We start from the raw sequence: 27,525 nt of genomic DNA on the forward strand, positions 1-27,525 counted from the left end.
CCGGTCCCCGCCCGCGCCCCGGCCCGGCTGCGGCCTCCGCTCGCCCGGTCCCCCCGCGCCCCTTGTTCTCCGGGTCCCAGCGCCGCCCGCCTCCAGAGCGCAAACTCGGGCTCCGGCGGCTCCTCCCCCGCCCACCCGCCCGCCCTCCGCCCCGGCTCCGCCGGAACCGGAACCGGCGCCCCGCGGGGACCGCGCCGCGGACACAGCCCCAGCCGGCAGCCTGGAGCCGGTACCCCGCGATGGACCGGGGCTCAATGGGCACCCCGTGAGGGGCACGGTCTGGCACATTCCCGACCCAGACCCCCGCCCGCCCGGGCGACATCCCGCACTGATATGAGACACACACCCCCACTGGAATGGGCGCTGACCCCCACCCCTCTCCCCGGGGCTGCTCCTGCTGCACCCCCTCTGCATGCCCCCCCCCCGCTGCCATGCACAGCCCCAGCGCCTACGGGTGGGTTTGGATTTTTACTTCACACCCACGTCCCCTTACACACAGCCTCCTTCTCCCCACGCTTCCACATCCCCGTCCCAGCTGGGGTGTGCCCGTATACCCCTCCCAGCGCCCCCCCAGCCCCCCATTCGGCTTTATCCCCTCTTGCACCCCCTGATGCTGCTTCACACACATGGTCATTCCTGTGCCACGCGTGCTCCTGCGTCCCGCAACCTCCGCTGCTTCTCATGTACACACCCCAGGCCTCCTCCTCCATCTCTGCAGCCCTGGTCCTCCTCCACACACCTCCCAGCCTTCCCCATGCTCCTCATACATCCACAACTCCTTAAGCACAGCTTACAGAACATGAGGTATACCCTACTCTACCCTGTCCTCCCATGTCCAGACCCCTTTGAACTCCCCGTACGCCGTCTCTGATGGTCACCCCACACAGGGACTCTGCTGCACAAGAGAAGCACAGTACCTCCCACCCCAGTTCCTCTCCAGCTGTGGCTTCCCTCCAAACGCCTTGTCACCATCCAGCAATCATCCCTAGTACACAGGCACTGGACACTGCAGTGTCCCTTCAAGTTCCCCACCCTCATTTCCTCACCAAGTGACTCCCTCCTCTGCTCTTCATGAGCATCCTTTCCACATACCATGGCCTATTCAACTGTGCACTATAAGCTCCTACAGAGTCCCTTGGCTCTGCGGTTTCTTCCCCATCCTCTCCCTCCCCAGACCCTATCAGTCTCTTACCTACAGTCATCAGCACTGTGACCCCAGCCCCTAGGACTTGCCTCTGTGCTGCAGCAGTCTCGGGCTGGCTGGCTTCCCCTCTGGACACCTCGCCAGCACCCAAAGGGTGCCGAGGAACCGTCTCCATCAGCAGTTTCCTGGAGCTGTAGCCGAGAGCAAAGCTGGGGTGGATGGAGCTTGGGGAACACCCACCACCAGGACGGGCAAGAACCGCCTTGCACCGTCCTGGATTAGAAGGAACAAATCCAGAGGGAGAACCACACTGTGGGCCTGCACAGGGTGTGAGACCAGATCACCAGCCCTCAGCGCCAGACTCACCTGCCACAGGAAGAGGAACCAGAGAGATCTTCTAGGGAACAGAGCCAAGCTCCTCCGGCTGGCTGGCAGGCGCGAGCTAAATAGCCTCCTCATGCATGAGAGAGCCCTGTAGGCGTTGCTAGCAATTATCTGGGCAGCACTGCTAGACTGGGTGAAGAACCTGATGTTAAATTAAAAAAGAAAAAAAGCAAGGGATGACCTCAAGTAAGCAGAAGTTGCAAGAGGCGTGAGGCTCTCCCGTGTTTCCACATCAGCTCTTGGAAGATTGTCACTTCCTCATGCTGGGAGCTCTGTGGTAAAAGCTGGCGCATCTGGAAAGAAGAATCCAGGTCAGGAAAGGAAAAGTTTAGTTTAAGCTGCTTCTTATTGTGTCAACCCTGACAGAGCTAATCTTTAAGCCTTTTTGCAATGCTTCCCTGTGTCAAAAGCTGGGCCCATGTGAAAGAGTGATAGTCTTCTTCTGACAGGGCCGCTCTCTTGCCCACCTCCCAGCACAGTTGTGGATACAGCTTGGAGCCTGTATTGTTGGTGTTAGACACCCTTGTTACCCAAAGGGCAACTCTCTGAAGTGCTGAGCACTCAAGGGAGCACATGCAGCCCAGAGGAGAGGTGCCACACACTCCCAGGGTGGCAGTAGGTGAAATCTCATTGTTATCACTGCCTTTTTGTTTAAAACAGGGTGAGTGTTGAATAGACTCAATCGATAGGTTGACTTAACTGCTTGCAGAGGTCTTGTGAAGTATGACTCACTCTTAATGAACAGAGATTAAGAACACAGAGACGAAGAAATAAGCGGTTGGGGACTATGTTGAGCACTCTAGCTCCACAAGAAAGGGTTTCTGAACAGCCTGTTGGCTTATGTCTACATTTAAAAATTGCAACATTGATAGCATTGCTTCCCCTTACAGAGCATACAGACTCTAGGCATTTTAGTGAATCTCGGAACAGCCTAAAGCAGAGGTGGACTTCCATCACTTACACCTTTAAGCAACACAAAACTATTACCTTTTTCTAAAAGGTGCACTGTTGTTAGCTGAAGTTATGGGTTTGATACAGGAACACTAGGTGACATCTGTCCATCCACATATGTCAGATGGGAAGTCAGACAAGTAGACTACTATGGCCTTAGAAAAAATAAAAGTACTTGCTGCTTACATTGCTCAGAAAGATGGCTAACAATGATTGCGCAATCAAGGTTGCTCTCAAAGGCATTTCTAGTCTTCCAAACAAATACAAATCTTGACTGAAAGCAACAGGAAGCATCAAGCCCACCCTATACTTAAGCAATGCAATTAATGCTCCTTTAAACAGTATACACTTACCCACCCATAAGGATGCTGCACCATGCCAGAACTCCACTCTGGAGAATATGAAGTGTCCTACACTTTGTCTTCTTTTTGCTATTCTATTCTCAGCACCCATAAAACCACCCCACCACAGACCCCACCGAGGCCTGAAGGATATTTGGCAACATTCTCCCCTTGGATCTCAACCCCTGGGTAAGAAAGCAGCTCACACCATGAAGCCGGCTACTATGGAGCAAAGGAAGAAGGCACATGGAAAGAACAAAAGTGGAATAGTTACTTGGAACAAAGAATCAAGAGCCTCTGGCAAAACCGAGCCATTGACAGAACCACGTTAAACCTATTTTAAAGATATCTTTACATTGTAACAGGGAAAAAAAATACTTAAGATGGTAATTTTAAAATCTCCTTGGACAAGTCTTGTAGCTGGTTTGTAAATGGCTTTACTAAGAGCTGTCCATCCCCCTTTCTGCCAGTTCTTACTCACCAACATCAGGAGGGCATGATGCAGTACCTAGCAGCTAATGTCCCCATTAATTCTCATCATGACAAAGGATAACGGGTTTCATAGGATTTAAGGTTTATCTTTGCAATATAATCCTGTACAAAACCAAACCTCACCCATTTCAGGATTCTGAGTTCAGAAGTTTTAATAAACTGTTCTCTACTTGTGAACAGTGAGGGTGTGAGTTATCACTGAACATTTACACCAATTCAACGGTGTGCTGATTTCCTACCTCCTATTATGTGCTTAAAATCTCTTGAGGAAAAAGTAATGATGAGTTATTTAGCTTACCCGTTAAGCCCTATTCAGGCATGTGCCACAACTGGAGACGCGTTCAAAGTCAAACAAAGCAAACAAGGCAGTAACACCAGGATAGTTTTTATTTGCTCCCTGAATTAAATATTGGCAGATACAGAAAATTCAGATACCAACCATCTCCCCAACATTTACAAGACTGAGTTTGCAATGTCAGAAAACAAGCACATTTATGCACAATCCTGGCAACTGGTAGTGTGAGTGCACAAGATCGCCCTGCCTGAACTTCAGTTTTTAAGAGGCAGTATCCCTGGTCTCCAGCATCCAATGCTGTCCCCTCACTGACAATTGTGGCACCACGGAACGGCCAAGTAAATATCCTGAGTGGGCAGCTCCAGTGCATTTCCCCCCCCGCAAAGGATCTATTCCACGCTCCTCCTGAAGGGGCAGAGGCAAGGTCAGCACATCCAACAAATAACCCACCTATGAACACGAGCCGATTCTGGCTGTGCCTTTTTTGCTCTGTTCTTTGAAAGCAGGGAAGAACACAGCACCATGACACTTCCAAGAAAGCTGTTCTTAAAGGCCTTATTGGCCTTATTGCTGCCACACGCAGTCTGTGCTGGCAACAAAGTGCCAGAGGCACACTTGTTCCCTGCTGCATGCAGAGTTGCTCTGCGGCTGCCGAATTTTACAGTGGGTTCACAGCAGTTTCCCTGCTGTCTGAGGGAAGTTTTCAAATAAATAAAAGGACATGAAGTAAGCAAGCTTGTATAACTGAAATCATGTGGAAACACAAAAGACATGCTGTTGAAGGAAATACCATTTGCTCCTTTTCACACTGGAACTTGCATCCTCCTTAAAGCAGCTGGTGTGGTCAGTGCTCCCAGAGCAAAAACACAAGTGTAGTCGGTGCAGCAGGAGGAGCCAGGCACCTCTGCTCCCTTTTTATAATGAAATAAAGAAACAGACACTTTTTTAAAACATGTCTGCTAAACTGGGGACACACAGAAGACAGATCACATCTAAGATTTCACAGCATTTCACTGGCCAGTGCATTCACCATTAGCCAACCCCCGCAGGGGGAACTGAGCATGAATTATCCCCCGTACTACAGAAGGGGGCAACACATGGTTTTACCAACTCTACTGTGCAACCTTGTGTTAGATCCTAGCACGGCAGATGGCAAGAGATTTTCCCTTTTCGAAAGATCACAGAAGTGCCTTCTAGGCTGCAAAATGCCTTGGGCATCCTCAGACAACTGCATCTTCTCCAGGCACAGGAACTCCTGATTCCCAGTCCTGCGCTCCACGTCCTAATCTACATGCTCCTACTCACCAACCTTGCCAGTGTCTCTTCAGCGGGAGTTCTCTTAGCTCCAAAAGCACCAGTGACTCCAAATAACTTCGCTGTATGACCATTCTTCCACAGCCCTGATGGTTAGATTTATAAGGGCGTTGTATGCATCTGCATCTATTTGCTCCCTTTCTATTAGTAACAATGGCCTATCCCAAAAGATAGCTTATAGTTATCACCACCTCCTTTTCCCTTACAGTTTTTACACTGGGCTGCAACTATCCAACATAAGGCTCCATTGGGCAAGTGAGGGAGGGAGGGAAGTGGCAAAGTTGGGAACACACAACTCAATTAATGATGGGATTGTCAGTCACTTTGATGTCAGGCCCCACATCTACACACCATGCACCGGCATTGATCTTGCTCTGCCCACTCGGCCCAGAAAGGCAGTGAGAGTGCCTCTACTCATGCCGAGCCACCATGTCAGTCTTGGTCGCCATCAGACGACTCTTCCTCTGCCTCCTCCAGCCACTGGATAAATTTCTGGAGCTGCAGAGAGAATGAAACGTAATTGGGTAATAAGTGACACCAAACAGATGCTGGGAACGCTCAACAACTACACCGTGTTGGTGAGCACCACTATCATCCACAAGAAAGAGAAAGAGTGTTTCTTAGGTGACATGGAAACAAAGGCAGACTGAGGGAAAGAGAGACAAAAGTTTAGATGAAAAACAACTGGGATGCCATGGACAAACTCAGACTGACTACATTCCTGAGGGAGATTCCTCCAGTCAGACAATCCCTGCAATGCTCAACAAAAAGATGAGTTTGAGAGTTTTTCAGAGCTTGAGGGAGAAGAGACGACAGCTGCACCTTAGCTAAGACATGTTAAGAAAACTCTGCTGGGAAAACACTACTCCCTGAGAAATTGCTATAAAGAAGGCAGGTCATTTTACCTTTTAACTGGGCTCAAATAAGCAGCTGAAAGCACTGCTGACCTATACTAAGAGCTGACTTTGCAAAGGTTTTAAACAAAGTTGGAGTTCTTCAGAGATGGCTTTTTTTTCCCCTGCTCCTCTTGCAGATCCAGGGAGGAGGACTGGAACAGGGCTCAGGCAAACTGCAGCACAAAGTTCTGCCTGATGGAGAGGGGAAGTTTATATGCTCCTTGCAACACAAGCCAAATGAAACCACTCGGTACAGCAAATACTTAGAAATATATGCAAAGGGACTGGTGAGCCAGGAATGAAAGCTTCAAAGGAATTGCATGGGGCCAGCACACAGGGCATTGGCCTAAAGCCCATTTCAAATGGGTGTTGGCTTAGAGAAGCCGTGCTGCTACTCCAGAAAGCACTGGCCCCATGCTACACAGAGCCCACTAAAAACAATCTCCCTCTCCTACTACCTCCATTCCTCATCCTAACAGGATGATTATGGCAGACCGCGCAGAAATGCCTATTCTGGAGAACAAAGTTGTGCTGCTTAGTGTTCAATGCACTGGTGCATTACTGGCCTACCATGTAATGGCAGCTGCTCCACAGAAGGCAACAGTGGCACCAAACTCCACTCACAAGTTTCTTTTAGCAGCTGTTGTCTCTTTCTCTCTCTCCTCCCCCACCCGCTTTAAACACCTCTGGGACTTACCCGCTGGTTTTTACGAAGCTGCTTTCCCTTGTCAGACGTGTCCCGCAAAGAGAACCAATTGAGAATTACATCTTCTTCCAGAATTTCCAGCTGGTAAAATGTCATCAACACCTGCATCGATTAGAAAAGAGCAACAGGGCTCTCTATAGATCTTTTGGGGCTAGCTCACATCCAAGCACGAAGTTTGCACATAATCTGTGTCTCCCAGCTCCATCTTCAACAGAATGCACTCAGTCTGCTTCATTTTGCTTTTATTGTTAAAAATAACTGCGCTTCTCCTACCAAGCCTTATGTTCCTGACAGTTAGATCCTATGACACATAATGAGTCAAAGTTCAAGCCCCATCAGCTTCAGCTCTGTGGATGTAGGGTATGACTGAGAGCTGTGGGCAACAAAGGAAGTCAGTTCAAGACATTACTTAAGTTCTCTTTTTAAAGCATCCCAAAACCCCATCCCCAAAGCAGATCTAACAAGCAACTCTTATGCAGCCCCACATATGCACAACGGTGACATGTGCAGAGAAGAGCATGAATCTACCCAGCTCTGCCACAGGCTCCCTCCTCCTGCCAGTTCTCTCTTAAAAGTGCCTTATGGCAGGTGTCAAAGCAATTGGTCATTCATCAGCTCAAACTCCTGCCCAGTGCAGCGAGGGCAAGATGCAATCGTGTTTTCTCAGGGTGCCTTTGTGCTCAGGCAGAGCAGGCACTTTGCAGTTGGTCTCCTTGCGGCACAGGACTGACAAAGCTGGCTGCCAACTCCAAATATAAAGTGTCACTTCAATTCCCAGCCTCCAGGGAAACCCAGGCCCCTAGAACAATGGACACATGCCAAACAATTGCTGTAATTCAAGGACATTTTGGCTCACCAAACTGAAGGCTTTTGGCTCCAGTCCTAAGTGTTTTGCCATTAGCCAGAAGCACTGGTAGCAAAAGTTAGAATTACTCTTTCTTGAGGAACCAAGAGTTAAGCAGGCTCTAGGAGAGCTCTTCCAAAACAGACAGGGGCTTCCTGAGACACTGCTAAAGGAAAGACTAGCTATCCGAGTCAAATGCTCTCAATGTGACAGGGCAGAATGAATGCAGGGGAAAAATATTTGTGAAGGAGGGTGAGGAGGAATATACTGAAAACTCTCAGAAGCGGGGAGGTAGGTAATAAGCCACACGTCAGCTCCCCTTTATTCCCAGTTTCATAACTAGCTCTGCCTGAACAAAAAATCCCACCCTTATTACCAGCATTGCTTGTTTTGCACTCTAAAGTAGGATAAACCATTTGGCAGTTAGATCCCAGGGACCATGGAGAGACAAATGAAATAAAGCTCTTCCTAAAGCAAGTCTCTTGTCCTCGCCTCTTCCAGCATCACACAACAAGGGCATCTAGGTTAGAAGCTGCAAAATAACAGCTCCCTTCAGGCTGCATGCTGGTAATTAATACTCAGCCTCAGCTGTGCTCCCTCAAAGGCACGGGCAGACATAGATTTTTTTTTTTTAAACAATAGTTATAGATGGATTTTCTATACATACTCTCCACTGAGACCCCCAAAATTTTCTCCTCTAAAGCAGACAAGCCAACGATGCAGACAGGATGCTTTTTACCATGGATCTAGCACAAACAGGTCCTCAGAGTTGGGAGTGGATACTCACTTTAGCTATTGATGTGCAGAGACTGTCATGTTCCAGGAAGAATTCCTCAATGGCAAATAAGGCATTCAAGTGATCTGACGCCCGTTTTATGTAGTTCTTAAACAACGGGGTCCAGTTCTTCAACAGCTGCAGGGGAAAAACACAGAAGAGTTCCTGAGCTATGAGATGGATGTGTGCACTCGGCCCTCTTTCTCAGCTGTGTTGCACTAAGAAACCAACCCAGGGAAGCATTTTAAGAAACCACTCAGCTGACCACTTAATATATTTGCCCCACTCTGCCCATGAAATAGATGCTATTAAGCCTCACGTGCAGATAGGACCTGATCTTACTAAGCAGCTTTGAGGATATCCATTAGCTTTCTTGCTTTTGCCTCTCTGGATGGAACACTAGATTATCACAATAAATGCGTTTAATGGAGCCTGGTACTCAAAGAAAATCACTTCACAGCAGACCAATAAGGAGAGGTACATACATGTTGCTCAAGCCTTCCCCCACAGAGCAGCTGACATTTCAGTGGAACTTCCCTTCAAAGCAGAAGAGCAAATAAGAAAAAAGAGAAAAAAGACAGTGCCAGGATAATTACCAGCTCAGTAGAAGTGGACGGCGCAAAATAGCCACCCCTAAAGCAAGAACGCAGTGGAGCAGCCCCTAAGTGCACGTCACATGTTAGCTGTGTGCCTAACAGTCTTCTTTGGATCCTGCTGCAGCAAGTGGGTGGGAAGGATGAAGCGCAAGAAGTTGTTACACTATTAACTGAGCTCAGTTCTCTCCGCCAAGGCTTATTTTTTTTCCCCAAGTCTTTAGTTTAATGATTTTGGTGCTGCCTCTTCAAACAGCATTTCTATCCGAGTCCCCAACAGCTCTTTCACTTGTTGTACATATCTGGAAAGCGAGCAGCAGGGAAAGCTCTGCAAAGCAGCACAGAGTGACCTGAATGTGGGACAGGAGGTAATAAAGATACTTGGACCTCTGTCCATAACAATTTTAAAAGGTATCAGAACTAGGATAAGATACAAAAATTCCTCATTGGCCACATCATGGCCAGACCATCCTACAAAAACGTTAGAGGTAATTAAATCAGAGTTCCACAAATGAATTAATCCAACAGCAGGCATTCCTGCAACTACATCCCTGGCATGCCTGTACAGATACACTGTTTTGCTGTGCCTTCAACAGTGTCTCCTACAGAACACATCTGGCCTGTTTTGAAGGGAAACAGGTAACTCACAGGGGCTTGGGGTGTGATGAAGAAGCTCTGAGTCCCCTACATTCAGGGTTAATCAGAATTATTCTGACCAGGACAATTGTTAATAGACAGTAGCCCGGCCAGAGGGAGAGCTCCAAGACGCATAGCAGAGCTAGAACCCAGGCTAGCATCGACTACCAAAGGTAGCCTGTACTAGGAAACAGTGCTCAACTACTCCATAGTACTACACTCCATCACCTCTTCAGACACATTTGCTATGCAACCATGCTGGAATTTGCATGCCTCAAGCAGAAACAAAGAAGGGGATTAGTACAAACAAACTGATCTGTATAGTATAACATCAACTGGCTCAAGGAACAACAGTAGCAGCACAGAATGATCCTAATCATCATGCTATCACAACAAAAAACCCTGAGGGTTGCACGGTGTATTTCCAGGAAGTATTTTAGCCTTTAGCAAAATGCTTAATCCTAAACACTCTTTCCTCCTCTACGACCACATCCTGCATTTTTATTATCCTTTGGAATTCTTCACCTCAAATGTAGTAAAGCTACTAGCAAGTTCCTTCTAGGCTAAGAAATATTTTGTAATACCTTTCTGTTAATGCCTTTAAATCATAAGCAGGCACAATTCTAACCAGAAGCTATTGAATTTCTGAAAGCAAGTTATTTATAAAGAAAGCAGAGCTATAAACACTCACAACCCCAGGACTCAATCCAGTGTGCCTATTGCTGGAAAAGGGAAAGAAGAAAAAAAATATACCATCTCAGGTCAAGAACATGCACTTCACTGTAACTGGTGCTAACAGGGAAACTAGGGCTCAGCCCCACAGAGCCCCTAGCAAAACCACACCTATGAGCCTATATGACCAGAGAGGCTGCTTTGGACGTTTCATGACAATCTGACCTGGGGAATTAAAAGCTTGCAATTATTTTAGATTGAATTGAAGACCGAAAAACATGAAGAGATACCTGACAGAGATCCCTACTGACAATATTATAACTCTCCAGGCTTTGACTCTACCTGGGTAACTCCCCAAAACAACCTACAGCCTAGAGAAAGTAATCAAATTCTTCTGACAGGTTGATTCATTTTTCATCAGATCTGGTCAGTGATGCTATATCAACTTTGAAGAGGTTTGCGATCCACTTTTCTTTTGTCAGAAGGACAGTCTTGACACCAGACCTATTTTATCCCTACCTCCAGCACACAGCACAAAGTACATGCAAAGCACAAGGGACAAAGCTATAATTCCAACCTGTTACACCATAACAGCATCTGTGCTGATCAGCATAAATTGCTTCAGTGAAAGCAGAGATCCATTTGGTCCCCGAATAAGCAATTCCATGTTGTGTTCATTTGCATGACATTACAAGAGTAAGGCTCTCTAACAGAAACCTGAAGAAATGCACCACACACGCTAGCTGATGGGCAGCAGTGCAGATGCTGGCCTGCTCAGCAAACTGAACTGCTATATTGCCTCCCCCAGCTCCCTTTTGGCATCCTCACCTACATAACCTTCGTTTCATGCTGCTTCAGTAACAACAGAAGCACAGCCTCCTGTTTATCAGCTGCTTCACCCACGTTTGTTTAAATCATGTCTACAGTTCTAGGAAAGGTCTGGTTTTCTGTACCATCTTTGCTTTACAACTTCTACATGAGCCAAACAAGATGCCTGACATGCATTGAACTGGATAAATTTCTCAAGCCTCCATGTTTCATCTGAAAAATACCCAAGGGCATATCCTTTACCGGATGCTTGTTTCCTAAAATTGCTGCAACACTTAAGAGCTTCATGCTCAGGGACCAGCACTTCAGAGCACATACTGTGGTTTCAAGTCAAACCAGACATCATAACTATGGCATTTCCACAATTTCCCCTCCTGAGCTGTCTGGGACCACTCTTACACAAGCAACTCATCTTCCTTCAGCATCCAGGAGTACCGTGTCCAGCTCTGGAGTCTTCAGCAAAGAAAAGACATGGACCTGTGGGAGCAAGTCCAGACAAGAGCCACAAAAACGATCAGAGGGATGGAACACCTCTCTGATAAAGACAGGCTGAGAGAGTTGTGGTTGTTCAGCCTGGAGACGAGAAGGCTCCACACAGACCTTATAGTGACCTTTCAGTACTTAAAGGGAGCTTATAAGAAAGATGGGGACAAACTTTTTATCAGGACCTGTTGTGGTAGGACAAGGGGTAATGATTTTAAAACCGAAAGGGTAGATTTAAACTAGATACAAGGAAGACATTCTCTACAATGATCGTGGTGAAACACTGGCACAGGCCGCCCAGAGAGGTGGTCGATGCCTCATCCCTGGAAACATTCAACGGGTTGGACAGTGCTCTGAGCGACCTGATCTAGTTGAAAATGTCCCTCCTCATTGCAGCGGGGTTGGACTAGATGGCCTTTAAAAGTCCCTTCCAACCCAAACTATTCAACGATTTTATGATCTCTTAGAGTTGAGCTACAAACAGAGTGAGAAACATAACACAGTTCTGTAAAGCAGGCTTCTGATATTCACTACTCTCAGAATGCAAGTATCCCCATTTCATACAAAATAACTTTTTCCCATATGCAAACCATCATAAGCCTAATACCGCTATAGACTGAGGCAGGTTTAGGTTTAGCTTCATAGCTACACTTCAGCTACGTGCTTTCATTATGTTCTAACCTATACCAAACTAGTGCTTGGGATTCTCAGGTTGTAAGTATTAGCAAATTAATGAAGTGTACTTTTTACTAACTAGGGAATCATTTAGTTGCGGAAAAGCCACTGTTTCAGATGCTGTACAAACATGTATGTTCTGCCCAAAGAACTGTCCTCTTCTCTTCAGAGCACTGTTGGTAAATACACAAAGCTGCTGCCCAGGAAGACCATCGATGTCTGTTTAATAAGCCTTTGAAGGCTGATTCTCTACCTCCATTAGAGCCACATCTCAACCCAAATATATTGGGTCATTGTAACGGTGACTAATGTCACATGTGCAACTGAACGTTAACAGTATACCTCTCCAGGATACTGCCTTCCTGCTGATTTCAGCACAGAAAGCCAGCACAACAGTTCTGCACACAGTAAAGACTCCGAGGCACAAAACTGTCCCAGAGAAGGATTTTCTTAAGAAACTTCTTGGCTCTTTACAAAGGAGCATCTGAAGAAACTGGCTGCTGTGATGGTCAATTGGTTTGACATCTAGTTCTCTTTGATAAATCCAAGAATAATTTGTGTTTCGTAAATGCACATGCCGTGCAGTTCCCTGCCTAGAGAAATTCCTCTTGTCCATGACATGTGGCATGGTCATCCTGAACATTACATTTAGAATATTATCATTTCTCACAAAAGGTGAGTTGATTTGCTGTCTCTGCTATTAAAACAGAGCATCAGCTTTCCTATGATGAAATATACATGGACAAAGCTACCCAGAGGTACAACCTTCATGTACTTCCATTGTCTTTAGCTTCTAAGGGGTTTTGGGCAATTACACAAAACATTATGCATTTATATAGCATCCTTTATCCCAGACTAGAACCTCTTCTGACTGGGTCCTGCAGTGAAGTTCTCCTGTCCTACTCATGCTAGACTAGGAGTCCAATCTGGGAGACAGAAAGAGATGCCGTGTCGTAACTGGAAAAAAGCCCCACATCCTACACAGCTACCAACTCCACACAGCCTGTTGTCCAGATGTACTGCTTTCCACCTAGAGTCTAACATCTGCTCTAATGTTCTCTTCAGTCCTCCTCCTTCAACTCTCTTTTTCCAGGACAAGACCTGCTATTCAAGAAACAGTCTGGAGAAATGAACAAAAGCGAGCAGAATGTAAACACAGTGAACAGCAAAATGTCACTAAGCCATCTGATGATCAGTTCACATGGATGTTTCCTACAGAAGGCATCTCCACACATCCAGGAGATAAATTAAGTGCCATGCTTACACCTACAGAAAGAAGAATTAGTTTTTCATCCTTCCCCATCAAGAAAGCACATACTTCTTCAGAGAAAGGATTATGAAGGACGTCTAGTGTTCCTCTTTAGCTCCATCTCCTAAAAATATTGAACTACTCCTTCCCAAACACATTCTGAAAGAGTACCTTCGTAACCTGTAGAATTTGCAAACTCAAGTACATAAATGGGCTATAGCAGAGAGACAAAAGTACTACAATGCCTTCAGCTTGGATCAACAAAACCGCTAAGATAAGAATGCTTGCTTTTTAAAGCAGATCCTATCTATTTTGTCTCCCTGAAGTCAGGAAACAAAAATCACTTTCACCCAATTATACAACCTGTCTCTTTAGAGACACAACAGAACTCTGTATCTTCACCCAAAGATAACAATATTGTGCCTTTGCATTTGGCTAGGAAAAAAATGGCACCAATTACAGCACACAGACAAGTAAGACCTTGGAAAGGATCCCACTGGGAGAGGAGCACTCCCTCCTGCCCCATGGACAGGGCTTATGATGGATTGGAACCAGGTTCCTGGAATGCAAGTCTGTAAAGACACCTCTAACAGTGCCTCTCTTTTCTCTTCTACAATGGATGCACTTCTACTACCACATACAGGAAACAGAAACAACCATAGGTGCTGAAGTAGAGCTCCTCACACTGACAGTCTCAGCTGAGATCTGTCAAGCAGGTACGATAGTTTCAGTTCACTTTTACTTCTATAGAAGACAAAGAGGCTCATGAACTCAAGGAGTTCAAGTAGCTTCAGGCTTAACCAAAAAGACTTCTTAGCCAGGAACTACCTGGGGCATCCAGACAGACTCTGACACGCTAGGAGACAAGCCCAAAGAAGAGTCAAATGGAGCAGGACTCACGGGAAGCAACGCTGAGAAATAGTTCTGGGAGTCCAGGTTTGCATCCAGCTGCTGCAGTGGGAACTCCAAGATCACTTTACTGAGCACCTGCATCATCTCCTTCAGGCCAATGTTATATGCATACCTGTGAGGAAAAAAGCAAAAAAAAACCCAACATTTCACACTATCTGATCTCTGCAGACTGTGGCTCTTCACAGAGATACAGCAGAAAAATTTATTTTCATCTTCCAGGATGGTTTTTTATCTGTTTGTTTGTTTGTCTTCCAAATATTCAGGCAATAAAACCACCTTGCATTGAATCAGGTCCTGCATGAGGTCACAAGTCCTGAAAATCTGCTATCACAGCAGAACAAGCTGCTGCAGGGACAGCACCCTCACATTTACTAGAGTGCCACAGGAATACTGTTGCGCAAAAGAAGGGAAACAGGTTTGTATTTGAGAAATACTAGGTAAAAGGTGCTCTGATTATGTGTTCTAGACTTGCTGCTGTAAAAACAGAGTGGACGAGCCACACCACAGTGCAGCCCCAGCTGCAAACAGCTGGTTGAATGTTGCAATGCACAGAGCAGCAGCCCCTGCGTGAACTTACAGGCAGTCTGTGCCAAGAACTGGCTTGCTCTCTTCAGTCCACAGTTAATTAACAGCAATTCAATCTCTTGTTACAGAATCGGGGCAGGAAAAGCCTAACCACTGAGGATGCTACAGATGCAGCTGGTGCTCTCCATCAACTCCTGTCGTCATTCAGTCATGATCTCTAATCTGCATTTCTCATGCTCTATACTGATAAAATTGTTTAATGATCAAACGTGGGTATTCACATGATTTCTCCTCTTCTTTCTAGATCTGCTGTCAAACCCAACTGTTCAGCATAAGGGACAGCATCCCTACGGGAACACTCACTTGAGGGAGTTGATTTCCAGGACCAGGTTGTCACAGGAAATGTTTTCTTCTTCGCCCCTCTGTAACGTGCCCAGAACCTCATTCTGGAAAACTAATGAAAGAAAGGATAGGTAGTTAGACACAAGAGGGAAAAGCACAGATTCTTCAAACTGTTCGTTACTGAAGAAACTATGCCCTTAACAAAGGAAGCATTCTGACACAAATGTCTATTTGTTCTCTGTAAGCTGGCACAAACCCACATCAATTATACTTATAAATAGTGGAACATAATTCAAATAAAGGAGAAGACCTACTAGGAATCATTGATCTAGCCACACAAACCAGTACAAAGGTATTTACCGCTGCAACCTTTTAGAGCAGAGTTTCTTCCACAATCTAGCCTTTCCTATTCAGACAAACGTCATCTGCCCCTAACTAAAGATGTGAATACAAACAAAAATTTATTGGTTTAATTTCCTTTGGGGAGATATTTTAATGGGAAAAAGACTTTTTTTTTTTCTCCAATTTGACTTGAACCACTTCCAAATCCAGGGAAGCTTAACACAACAAAACAGAAAACCAAAAACATATCTGCCAAAGGAGGCAGCTCCTACATGGACAATTAATTCTCCAGCATGATTAAAGCAGTAAGCTGTCCACACAGGCAAACTCTGCTGGACCTTCGCACAATCTCCGAGTTTAGACAACGACACTGCCATTTAAACAGACAATTCAGGGAGGTCACTTTCATGAAGACCCAGTCATCAGGAGTGAGAAAGATGGAGGATATCTGTCTAGCTTCTCATCCTTGGCTGCCTTGGGTTAACACAACAACAAAACAAGGAATATCAAAGAACTCTGTAGAAAATGCAGGAAGTAAGGTCCGGAAACAAACATATTATAGACATCCACAAATTTTTCCAACATACCTAGAGAAAGCAGCACAAATCTCACACTCACTGCATTATCTTCAGACTCACCATACTTCTCAACAGCCCATCTCTCACCTTTGATGTCATCTAGCTGAGGGGACGCTGCCCGACTGTCTGGCTCCTCAGAGCCCATGCTCAGGTCACTGTCTGACTCGCTCTCTTCCTCTGAATACATAGCTGGGCCTGAGGAAGAAGAGAAGACACAGCATTCAACACTCGAAAGTTGCAGCTATCATATGCATGAGGAACCAGCTGTCCCAGGGACTTCCCAACCAAGTCAGCAACTATCTGTCCTTGCAAGGAAGCTTGTACTTATGGGTCCAGATGATCAGATTTGCTGCAGAGGGAATGATACAGCTGGCACTAGGATAACGGGACTTTTTTTAAGAGTCTGCAGGCAGACAACAAAGGACCGGGATAGAAGCAAATGCATTTTGTGCAGACTGCTGACTCATGGTGGAGCAATGTCAGCAGATGCTGTCACTAGCAGGAAGAAAGCCAGCAGTACCCAGAACAGCCAAAGCATATTTCCTCTAGGGAATAAGGTATCCCATAGTGCGCCATTCACAGCACAGATAGCTCTGTGTGTTAGCACAAGTCAAAGTTATAATAAACATCTTCCACAGAGCACAGGAAGAGGGAGAATCTGGTCCATCACCTGCTTTCACCTCTCACCTTGCCTCCACACACATATGTTACCTGGAGCCACTCTGCTTCATAAAGCCCAAGTCTTACTCTAGACACAGTTACCAGCGTCCCAGTTTCCCCGACGCAGATCTGTCTGTCCATCCCCAGGTGATTACACTAAACTTTTCCTCACCCCATAGGCTTTGTCTCTGCTCTTCTTCATCCTCTTCATTCTTGTCATCTGCTTTCCAGAGATAGCCTCTGCCTTCTGAGCCTACATCCTTTTTATTGTAACCTGAAAAAGAAACAGCAAGAGGCAGATGTACTGGATAAGGCTTACAGGCAAACCTGAAATATTCTACCAATAAAGTGGTATAACCTGCATATTATTGCCCCTAAATATCCCTTATCAATAGGGAGCTGGGATTTCTGCAGATGCATATGGATTTCAGCTTCTATCTTCTCACTTGCCTTGACAAGTGACCGACTTACTCCTCCCTACAGCAGCAACATTCAGCTGACCATGTTTAGAACCCTCAACAATCCCAGACTGGTAAAAACAGTATTTCATAAAGACAAAGTCCTTGGACACAGTCCAGGTACGAGGACATAGATCTTGCAACCCGCCTTGAAGTGAACATCTCTTCCAACTTCAGCTTATTGTCTCCTACAAGACTCCTACTCTAAGAAAAATGGAAAACAGCTGAGTCTTCAAAGATTTTCATACCGGGGTACTGAGGTACACGTCACTGTCCAACTTAAGCCAAATATCCTTGCTTGCCCTACTGAAAACACAGCTGAGCATAGCACTAAGCTCCAGCCTGGCACTTCAGAGTCTAGAATGGGGGAGGCAAAGACCCCAAAAGATCATGGAAGGCAAATCCCTCTGTATAGCCTGAATGCATGGAGCCAGAGACTCTCATACCTTTCAGTTTCACTTTGCTTTCTTCCTTGTTCACGCCAGAATCGTCACTGAACTGGTCATCATCCTCTTCCTCCTCATCTGGTGGGTGCAGAGAGATCACTGTGCCCTCAGAAAGAGTGATGCCAGGACCTACTACTACCTGCAAACGTGTGCGACATGTCTTAATGAAGAAACACCCTGATTGCCCCCTTGTAGCTCCACCAGCAAGGACAACAGCTGCTCCAGACAAGCCATAAGCTAACAAGTATAACCAAAGACATCAGCACTGCTAGACCACATACCATACCACCCTAGCCAAACAAAAGGAAGAAAAAGGTGGGAGCAGTAACATATTCCCCACCTCTGCAAAAAGGCTTGGAGCAGCCCTGCGTTCTGGTATGATTTGGTATAAGTCAAGTAACTTGCCAAGAAAGGCAGAAAGCAGAACAGACATAAATACAGCTCACCTGAGAAGAAAGGACGCAGTGGGGCTTTAGCTTTACTTTCTCCTTCACTTCAGCTTCATCGCAGATAACAGAATGGCAGATCTCCACGTTATCTGCTATGCGTACTTTGTCCCAGAGAAAAGCTCCGTCCAAAATGACTTTATCACCTGTTATACATCACCAAGCACAAATATGTTGAGCAAGGCAGTTTGCTGCTCTCCTATACTGCTGAGTCCCTAAGAAAGCATGTTACTGAATCCCAATGCTCTTGATACATGACAGATGTTAGATGAAAGGTAAAATTTGCCTTAGAGGCATACGGTCACTTCTTACACAAAGCTAAAAGACAACTTTGCTCTCTACTCAGACTTAACAAGTTGACAGTAACAACTGGCACCTTGGTTTTACACAAATACAGAGAAATCAAAAAAACATTCCAGCCAAGACTAGGAAGAAGGAGTACCAGGCAGCTCACAAAACCAGGGACAGACGTCTCTCATTTGCAGGATGTTGGTGGGTGATAACCCTAGATCAGTTAGGCATTCTCTACTGCTGAAACAACATATTTGCATGAAGTACCTTCCACCTTTCAGCATCAGTATGGTACCCTGAAAACTTTAATCTATTTCCTCTGTTGGATGACCAAACTTCTTCCCAATAGAAGTCAATCAGTACCCACTTATCATCCTCTCTCAGATCCAAATGCACTTTAAAAACTAAATCCCAACAATCTGTGACCTTGCATGGCATGGCCTGCATGTCCCCCATTCTTGTACTCACCTATCCTACACTTCTGCCCAATAACGCTGTTTCTTATGGAGCAGTTGCTGCCGATGACCGTTCCCTGCCCAATGAGTACATTCTCTTCCAGCACGCTGCCGTGGCCAAGGCTAACATCCACACCTCGGTAAATGTTGTGTTTAGAATGGGTGTAACTCTGATTCTTGTCATCGGTGAAGTTCATCTCTGGAGTCAAAGGATAAACCCAGCGCCGGATGATGTCAGAGCACACAGCTTCATACATTAGCAGGTTGCATATATGGGCACCGTACTCTTCTGTTGTTACATGCATATGGATCTGGTTCCCCAGTACCTGGGAGACAGGCAGGAGCATGTCAGAAGATTCTCTAATGCAAGGTAATAGGATCTCCCTTGTAAAAACCCACTCTGTACCTCTTCATTCACCAAAAGACCACGCACAAAGTCATCTCGTGTCTGGTAGTCAAAATTGTCTGTGAACAACTCAGCCACCTGTCAGGAATAAAATATAAGGAAATCATATAGTTAGCAGAAAATGTTGCCAAGAAGCCAGATAATTAATGGCTGTTCAGTGGTTCTCAGAGAGCCGAGTTATTCAGTATAGGAAAGTGATGCTCTTGCCTTGAATAAAGCTTTGATTCCTTCCGCTAGGAGTGTTGACCTTCCCATCTCCTCCTCCTAACGGAGACTATGAACAGATTCTGGTTTTCAGAAGGGGCAAAACATTGCTTTAGCGTTTCCAAGCAATCCGCCCAGCCTCACTTTGTAGCTTCACTCCCAAAGGAAGGCTGTAGACCAGCTTTTTCAGATGTGGAAGAGATGTTAGTGAGCCTAGGCCGGAATAACCCTGAATGTTACTCTAATATGGTATCAGCTTGCAAGTACTGACAATTTTCCATAGCATAGCCATCACCTCCAATACACAGATGTTACTATACTCAAAGTGAAATCGCTTATTTTCCGGAATAGTTTCATCCTGTGCCAAATCAGCCAGTCTACTGATGCATTGTCTATTTCTGCCTGGGCTCGAGTAGTTGATATCAGATATAGACTGAGCACCCATACAGTCTGCAGAGCAGCATCACATGATCACTCAGGCTCTCAGCTGTCACCGAGCACAACTGTGAGTTCCAGTTTCCAAACCTAGTACACTCAGGCCACATGCACCCCCTGCACACCAGCAGGACAAAGGGATCAATGCAGTTGAATTTTGGACCCTCAGAAGGGCAGAGCTCACCTGCGGAGAGCAGATGCTGATATGACAATCCAGCAAGTCATGGCGCACCTCAATGTTCTCAATAGAGTTCTGAAACAGACTCTGAAAGAGGAAAATATTCAAATGATCTGAGTGCCTCACGCAGTACCAAACCCCAAAAGCCTTCTATAAGCAAGGGCAGTATTGACTGAATTATTAAACTATCTGAAGTTCTGAAGATCAGAGAAATCTACAATCTACAATGAGACACAAGCTTAGCAGGCACAGCCTGGTCACACACAGAGCTGCATGTCAGTCAGCAGACGCTGCCCTCGTCCTTACAACTGCAGCTCTCCAAGAAACAGCTTGTACTTCAAAGAATCACTTTTCCTCCAGGAGGCTCCTTACCTTAGTTGCTAGGAGCTACAAATGTACAAAGAACATTAATAAATCAAAATGCAATACCCATAGCTTCCACACCCCCTGTGGATTTTTGCAGCTGTGGGTTGGGGGGTTTTGTTTGCTTTGTTTTTTCCTTTTTGGTTTTGTACAGTGATTTGTGCTTTCATTTGAAGGTAAAAAATAATCTACTGATTAATGATTTGGGGATGAAAATGCCATATAATCACAGTCTTAGTTCCGAGTTGAAAAAAGAAAAAGGTCCACCTGTCTCACTGGAGAAAGTGCCTCCACAGACATTTACAGAGCATTTGCTACATGATTAGGTGAACAGTATAGGCAGAGGTAATCAGAGGTACTACACCTTGCACCTGCTGTTATTCCACCTCCCGTGCCAGGCTCAGCGTTGCTTCTCAATGGTTTGTGTACAATAGTGGTATATGCATCCCAATTTGGGAACCCCTGCAACAGCACATATCATCCACCTCCCTTGTTTCACATGGAGAAAAGGAATCAAATAAATGCAAAAACTGAATTGTGAGGAATACGTCTGCCCCATTTCAAACTCTAAAATGAGTGCCAAGCATTTTTGTCCCAGCACAATTTCACCAAGCCTCAAATAAAGGTTAAAGGAAAAAAAAGCCACTTTACCAAGAGCTACTTTCTATCATCTGCTCCTCCAAAAGAAGCAGCAAGCACAGTTCCCCAGCCCTCACTCAAGGAGAACTTCCTCCTTGAGGAGGAGGCTTCACTACTGCAACCCTTTTCCACCTGTCAGGTTCCAGACGCACCATAGGAAAGCGGAAGCGTTTCAGCCCCTGGGTTCTCTGGTAATGAAGGACACGGTTTGTGGCACTGTCCATGGCAATAACAATGTCATCCTCTTTGCATCTGGCATGGTGACCAGGTGAGGACTCCTTGAATATCATCGTCATCACAGAAACATTCTTTTCGATCTTACGACGCAACCTGAAAAAGACGCAACCTTTAAAATCACTCTTCGGAGAGTTAGAGCCCAGAGTCTAAGCACGCCACGCAAGTGTCCACTCCTTCAACACCTACTTGTGCTCTTCTAGGGCTTTGGATATATTGAAATTGGACACCACATCTCCAGTGACAAGAATGAAGTCAGAACGAACAAGGGACTTGGCATCAACGTCTCGTAGCACATCACCGAGGGAGCGGTACAGGTCAGAAGTCACAAAGCGCACTGTGTTGGGAGAGGTGTGGCGGCACCACTTGGATTTTCTGGAAGGAGAAAAATGCAGCAGGAAAGCATAAAGAGGATATTCCTATAGAGAACGCACTAGGATCCAGTGCATGCCACATATGTAAGTGGATGGAATGAGAAACCTATTATAATGAGCCAACTATCGGTAGGCTTAACTATGCTCATTTGCACACAGCAGATGAACTGAAGAGGGTTAGACTTTGAGACTGTAGCTTATGGAAACTCAGGAAACCCAACTCCACTGCCAAGTTTTGGCAACGGAAAAGGAAAAGTTACACACAACCCAAACTTTTTTTTCTTGTTAAGCAGTACCTCAGGCACAGAAAAGACTGCATGCATCTTTTTAGCTTGCCAACATGCAGCACGCAGAGGCAAAGGTGCACAACATACCAAGACAGGGCATAATGCAGAGGGTGGTACTCTAATTTACACAGCTACCCAGAAACCCCTGATTTTAGACAAGAAAAAAGTTAAATGCCAATACAAATGCAGTCCCAAAAGATTCAACCCTTTTAATACACTGCACAACCACACTCCTTCACAGGAGGAATGGTCTTTTTTGTGATGTGTTAGGAGACTTCTCTTGAAAGGGAATCTCTAGCACATCGTTTTCATCAGAAGGATCAGTGAGACCTTTGAGGCTTGCTGGAGGATAGAAGAATGCTTTCCATGATAAAGATAAAAGGAAGAGATTCTTACTGTAAATGCTCTTTTATCTCAGCTGACTTCCAACAGCAGAAAACAAAGGTTTCTTCCACTCCAGTTGCTGTTAGGAACTCCAAGGTATAGTCAATCATAGCCACGTTTGCCATAGGTAAAAGAGCCTAAAAATAAAAAAAGACACACAGATAGCTGAACAAACACTCTGTACCTCAACATCAGCAACAGCACCTTCCAACTTGAGGACATATCATCAGTGATGCTAGAAAAATAACACAAATAACTGCTCTATCTCCTTTTATCAAAACTTTTCAAAGTTGATCTAAACAGTAAGAGCTGGTTTCTGATTTTCTATCAGGGCAGATCATAACTTCAGAGAAGAAAGTGTAAAACAAGTGAAGTTATCACACATTAAACTCTTCAAGATAACTAAATTAGCGAGAGAGACTGAAAAAAAAAATAATCCCAGAGCACTGATTCCCTGACTCGGGCTTTAAATGCTACTGGAAAAACCTGACAGACGTGAATGATGAAGCCACAGGAATATGAGTGTCCAGAATTAAAGAAGGGGAAAAAAACCCCAACAATCTAAAGTGAGGTGATTATTCTCTTGAGATTCAAGCCACGCTTTTAAACCAAGTTACTGATTCACAACTGAGTGATCTCATACTATTCTTAAATTAATTTTTGGTGATGCTTTTTTCTCAGGCCTGAGCTCGCGTGTATAATTATGACCATCACAAACATTTAATCAGCAAATGAAGTAAGGCAATTCTCCAGATCTAAAGCCTCCAGAAGTGCTCCCTCCTTTAGCATACAGCCTTCTGAACTGGATAATTAAAGTGCTTTCCCCATCCATTTTTTTTGGCCATATTCTTTTAGCCATTACTGCTGGCAAGGACAAAGATTTTGCTTCTTTCCTCTATCAGAAACAAGCCTGCCCAAACCCGCTGCCGCTCCTGCATCAGCGACAGACGAAAAGCAAACAGCACAGTCTGCCCTGCCATATGGAAAAGCAAACAGCACCGACGCAGCAATTACATCCTCGCTGCCTCTCCAGCGGGGGATATAAACTCTTACAAACGAGGAAAACTGGTCGGAGGTTTCCACAGCGTGGAGAAAGGCGGGAAAAGCCGCGGCGGCGGGGGCTGCCCGAGCCCCGGGTGGAGCCTGGGGCCCGGGAGCACCCCAGAACCTGCCGGCAGCGGCCGAGGGGGCCTCGCCTTCTCCCGGCCCGGCCCGAGGCTCTCACGGCGGGGCACGCCGCGACGGCGGGCCCGACCATCGCTACCGGCGAGCACTCCGCCTTTCGTCAGAGGCCTACCCGCTCCGGCCCCGCCAGGGACGGGGGAGACCGGGACGGGCGGCCCCGGAGGAACCGGCCCGGGGGAGGCGGCAGCAGGCAATGGGGGATTTCTCACCCGCGGCCGGTCCTTGGAGATAGGGAAGAAGCGGCGGTTGAAGCTGTCGGCGACCAGCACGGCCTGGAGCGGCGGCGGCGGCTCCTCCTGCGGGTCGGGCCCGCGGGCCGCCCCCGCACCAGTCCCCCGCCTCGCCGTGCCGCGGGCCGCCATCTCCTCACGCTGCTTCAGCTCCCTCCTTCCGCTTCCGGGTCCGCGCCGGAAGCGGCGACGGGAGCTCGGCAGGGACAGGAGAGCGCGGGGCGCGTTCGCGGGCTGGCAGTGGCCCCGGTGCCGGGTTCGCCGGTTCAGCGGAGCCTAGCCCCGGAGAGCGGGGTAGGCCCTGCCGGCGCCCCGCTCCCTCTGCATGAGCCTAGCAGAACGCAGCGCCCTTCCGCACTCACACCTCCCATCCAGGAGTGACCCCCAAACCCCACAGGCCCTGAGGGACCTCTGGGAGACCACCCAGAGACGCTTCCAGAGGGGAGGGGAAGAAAAAAGACGTGGTTTCTTGGGGGGGTGGGCATTTGTCTTCCCCCCAGCTTGGCGAAGCAGCCCCAGTTTGGGTGCTGCAGGTGATGGTGTCCACCTGTGCCCTCTGCTGTGTCATCTTCGGGCATCCCCGTTTTCCCAGGTAGGTCTGGTGGTCTCTCTAACGTGCTTCAACATCGGCCTGGCCCTCAGAAGGGGATCGGCCGCCTACAAGTCCTCAGCACAGGATGTGTGCCCTCGGCTGGATCCCTCCTCTGCTGCCAGTGGCAGTGCTGCAGTCCCTCTTGCCTGGCGCAGCTCACGCAGTCTGAAACGAGAGAAAACTGCGTGCTAAGCCCTGCATTCACAACCAGGAGAACAGGCGGAGGTGTTCCCCCAGGGAGCTCCGGGCGGGCTGGCAGCAGGAGGGCTGCGGAGAGCCCCGAGCCTGGTGGCAGGTGGGCCCTTACCAGCGCTGGGTGCTGCAGGACATGGTGCTGACTGCCCTGCCCGGTTGTTACGCTTCTGCCCCTCTCCACGGGGAACAGGCATTCACTGCCCCAACTCTGTCTCCTCGCCAGCCTCTCTTGGACAAACTGCCCTGCTGTGACACCTTGCTCTGCTCCTTGCTGCTCTCATCTGCTAGCAGCTCTGCACCTACCCACTGACTGACCAGCCAGAGGCTCAAGGAGCTGATCCACAGTTCAGCTGCGAACCGAGAAAGAAACTCAGGGCACTCTCACACCCACCTCCGAGGTGGGCCCTTCCCCAGGGTGGAAGGTTGCACGCACTTATCAGCCCAAGGCACACAGTATGGCCTTTCCATCCTGGTGATGGGGAAAATTAAGGGAGGCACAACTCCATCGTAGACCTACAGTACTGTCCCAGTGTTGCAGGCAGCCTGTACAGCCCCCGTGGCAGTGCTGAAGGGTCTTTGCTAGGTTGTGAGTGGGAGAAGAGTGCAATATGCAACATGCAGCATCTCTTTTCATTGGCCGAATTGCAGGTTCAGGACTGACTTGGTAGAAAACAACTCTCTTCTGTCTCCTGAAAGACTCTGCAGCACTGGGTATTCCCTGAAATTTCCCTTACCAGTTAAAATGTTCAGGCATCGCTTATGTGGTGCCATCTGCAGCCAGTAACTTGTGACTGAGCCCTTGCTGTGCTGCACCTTGTGGCTGAGTTGCTTGACCTTAGCTAGTGGTTTGGAAAACAGCAGCAAGTATGGACATAGTGACAAAATAGAAATGAGCTGCCCTAGGGAAATAAATCATCCCCATCCTTTTCAAAAATAGGCATCCGCATACCCTTGGGAATCCTGTTGCCTAGGCAAAGAAGCTAACCCCGGAACAAAAGCTCCCAGATGGTTTCAGCCCAGGGGTTACAGCTTGAGGAATGATCCAAGAAGTAGATTTGTCATTGCCTGAGGGCAGGACAGCATTTTCCTTCCTGCCTATGTAGCACTAAGTGCATAAACAGCACCAGATATCAGGTCTGATCCAGCCTGCACAGCCACTGCCCGTGTTGAGACTGGGCACACAGAGCTTGACAGGAGAATCAGCAGATTATCTGGCTAATTACATCCTGTTCTCTCCAAATGAGGTGAGTTTCCAAGACGGTGCCCTGGTAAATTGGCAGGAGCAGGGGAAGACAAATCAAGGTAATTGCTAATGAACTGAACTCAAAATCAGCCTGATAAATATTCCTCAGGCTTTGCAGACACATTTCCCTTCGGTTTCACTGGGGACTTGCAGGCCAGTAGCACCCAGGCCAAACATTTTCTGGAAGCAATATAATTCCAGGGGAGCTTTTAAAATTGAAATTAGCTCACTGAACTTGAAATGAGGCTGGACTGGGTTAGACTAGAGGTCCACCAAGCCCAATATCTGACAGGGGTCGGAAGACCCATAGACTGTGCGTCTTTTTTCCCCCTCATCTTTGGATACCTCTGGACACAGCATCATGCGGCAGCATCCACCAGCTCTGGGAATGATGAGTGTGGTGGGGATGCTCTGCTTTCTGAGGCATCTTCCCAGTCCCTGTTCCTACATTTTTAACCCTTCTCTCTTTTCTGTTTGTTGTCCTCCCTGAGCATTTGGTTGCTCCCTGGCTTTTTCTGCTACAATGGCCCATAAAGCATCTCTGAGCCTTGGCAGACAGCTCCAGATGTGGTGCTATTTTAGATGGCTTTGGGGCTCCACTTTCATCAGGGCTGAGTGGGACCTGTGTCAGGGGGTCCCTAAGGTGATAAGACTAGCAAAGAGGAGGATCACAGGAGGTCTGCATGGAGGATCCATGTACCTAGCATGAGGCTGAATTCCCCTCACATGTCCTGCCTGGTGACCAGCAGCTCTGATGTCCTTGAAGCATCCTTGGGTGCCTCAGCAGAGCTATGGGGTGTGTGTCATCTCAGCTCTAGGTCAGGGATGCAAATAGTGCCTAAACTCAGCTCTTCCTGGCCCATGCCATGGTGGCAGGGAGCCTGGTTTATTTTGGACTATCCCCACACAGTGTCAGAGGTGACAGAGGCTGGCCATGAACCCTGGTAGAGGGGTGTCTGGGATCAGGGGGCTGTCTTGAGCCTACCCAGGATGGCTGATGCTCACTTGCCAGGTGTAGAGAGGGGTCTGTCTGCTACAAGCACCCTTGGAGGAGCTCTTGCCCCTGGGAGAAGGGATAGGCAACAGCCAGGACATGCTCAGGTTGTCCAGCCCTCCGGCATGCCTGAATGGCTCTGTGCCTGACACAAGATTTACCTGAGCACCAAACCAAGGCCTGCAGGTGAAAAGAAAACTGCAGACCACAAGTAAGTCACCAAACAAGAAAGCCAGACGGACTCTGCATCCCGACCCTTTTGCCTCACACCTCCCTCCCTCGCCGTGGGCTCTGGCGAAGCTGACAGCAGGGACACTGACTCACAGGCTATTCCTCCGCTCTTTGCTCATTTGGGCCTCTTCTGTGCTTCTCAGCAGAGGGTTTCTGCCAGATGAACTGCTGGGCTTCCTCTGTTCTCGGAACCCTCCTGCTCCTGGGTTGGCAGCCTGGAGAAGGGGAGGCAAAGACACAAGGCCGCCTTGTCTGCAATCTTCTCGGTTTCCACCTGCCCTGGGGTGCCACTCACAGAACTCCCTGGTGGCCCCTTTCCACCAGCAAGATGTTGAGCACAGCATCATTCACCCTCTAACAGGGAGAATGCGTTACTGCTGCCTGAGATCTGGGCTGTTGCAGCTCTCCATAGCTCAGCTGCCCATGTTCCGTGTTGCCCCCGTACCAGATGGGATGTGCAATGAGACAGGCGGCTGCTGCACCAGCACCTCCCCAGCTGCCAGAATATGGAGATGGGTCTGGGGGAGGTCACATTGCAAGGAGCAGAGCATTCACGGTGAGCAGAGTGCAGCAGGGGGGCGATGCTGGTGGATGCTCAAGCCATGCCGCTGGGTACCA

General features: G+C 47.4%; 1 protein-coding gene across 1 annotated transcript; it reads right to left on the minus strand.

Annotated features, from left to right (window-relative positions):
* Positions 1-3,684: 3,684 nt before the first annotated feature.
* On the minus strand, positions 3,685-23,787 carry EIF2B5 (eukaryotic translation initiation factor 2B subunit epsilon). Its single transcript, XM_082487276.1, has 16 exons — positions 23,632-23,787; positions 22,250-22,374; positions 21,382-21,567; positions 21,111-21,288; positions 19,963-20,043; positions 19,140-19,217; positions 18,747-19,059; positions 17,988-18,133; positions 17,542-17,680; positions 16,810-16,911; positions 16,065-16,172; positions 15,079-15,169; positions 14,179-14,302; positions 8,155-8,280; positions 6,515-6,625; positions 3,685-5,419 (listed from the first exon to the last, which is right to left on the minus strand). Exons 1-16 carry the CDS (start codon positions 23,782-23,784, stop codon positions 5,354-5,356), a joined length of 2,127 nt encoding a protein of 708 aa, XP_082343402.1. The 5' UTR covers positions 23,785-23,787; the 3' UTR covers positions 3,685-5,353.
* Between the last annotated feature and the right edge of the window lie 3,738 nt (positions 23,788-27,525).

The sequence above is a fragment of the Vanellus vanellus genome, assembly GCF_965231255.1.
Source record: "Vanellus vanellus genome assembly, chromosome: 8".
NCBI lineage: Eukaryota > Metazoa > Chordata > Aves > Charadriiformes > Charadriidae > Vanellus > Vanellus vanellus.

Bases quoted from the DNA above. Each gene is read 5' to 3' on its own strand.
- EIF2B5 (XM_082487276.1), bottom strand. From the start codon at position 23,784: ATGGCGGCCCGCGGCACGGCGAGGCGGGGGACTGGTGCGGGGGCGGCC. The intron at 21,289-21,381 runs GTAGGTGTTGAA...CGTCTTTTTCAG, and splicing joins AAAGCCCTAGAAGAGCACAA to GTTGCGTCGTAAGATCGAAA. The intron at 14,303-15,078 runs GTGAGTGTTCCC...TTTTCCTCACAG, and splicing joins CTGGAAATCAACTCCCTCAA to GTATGCATATAACATTGGCC.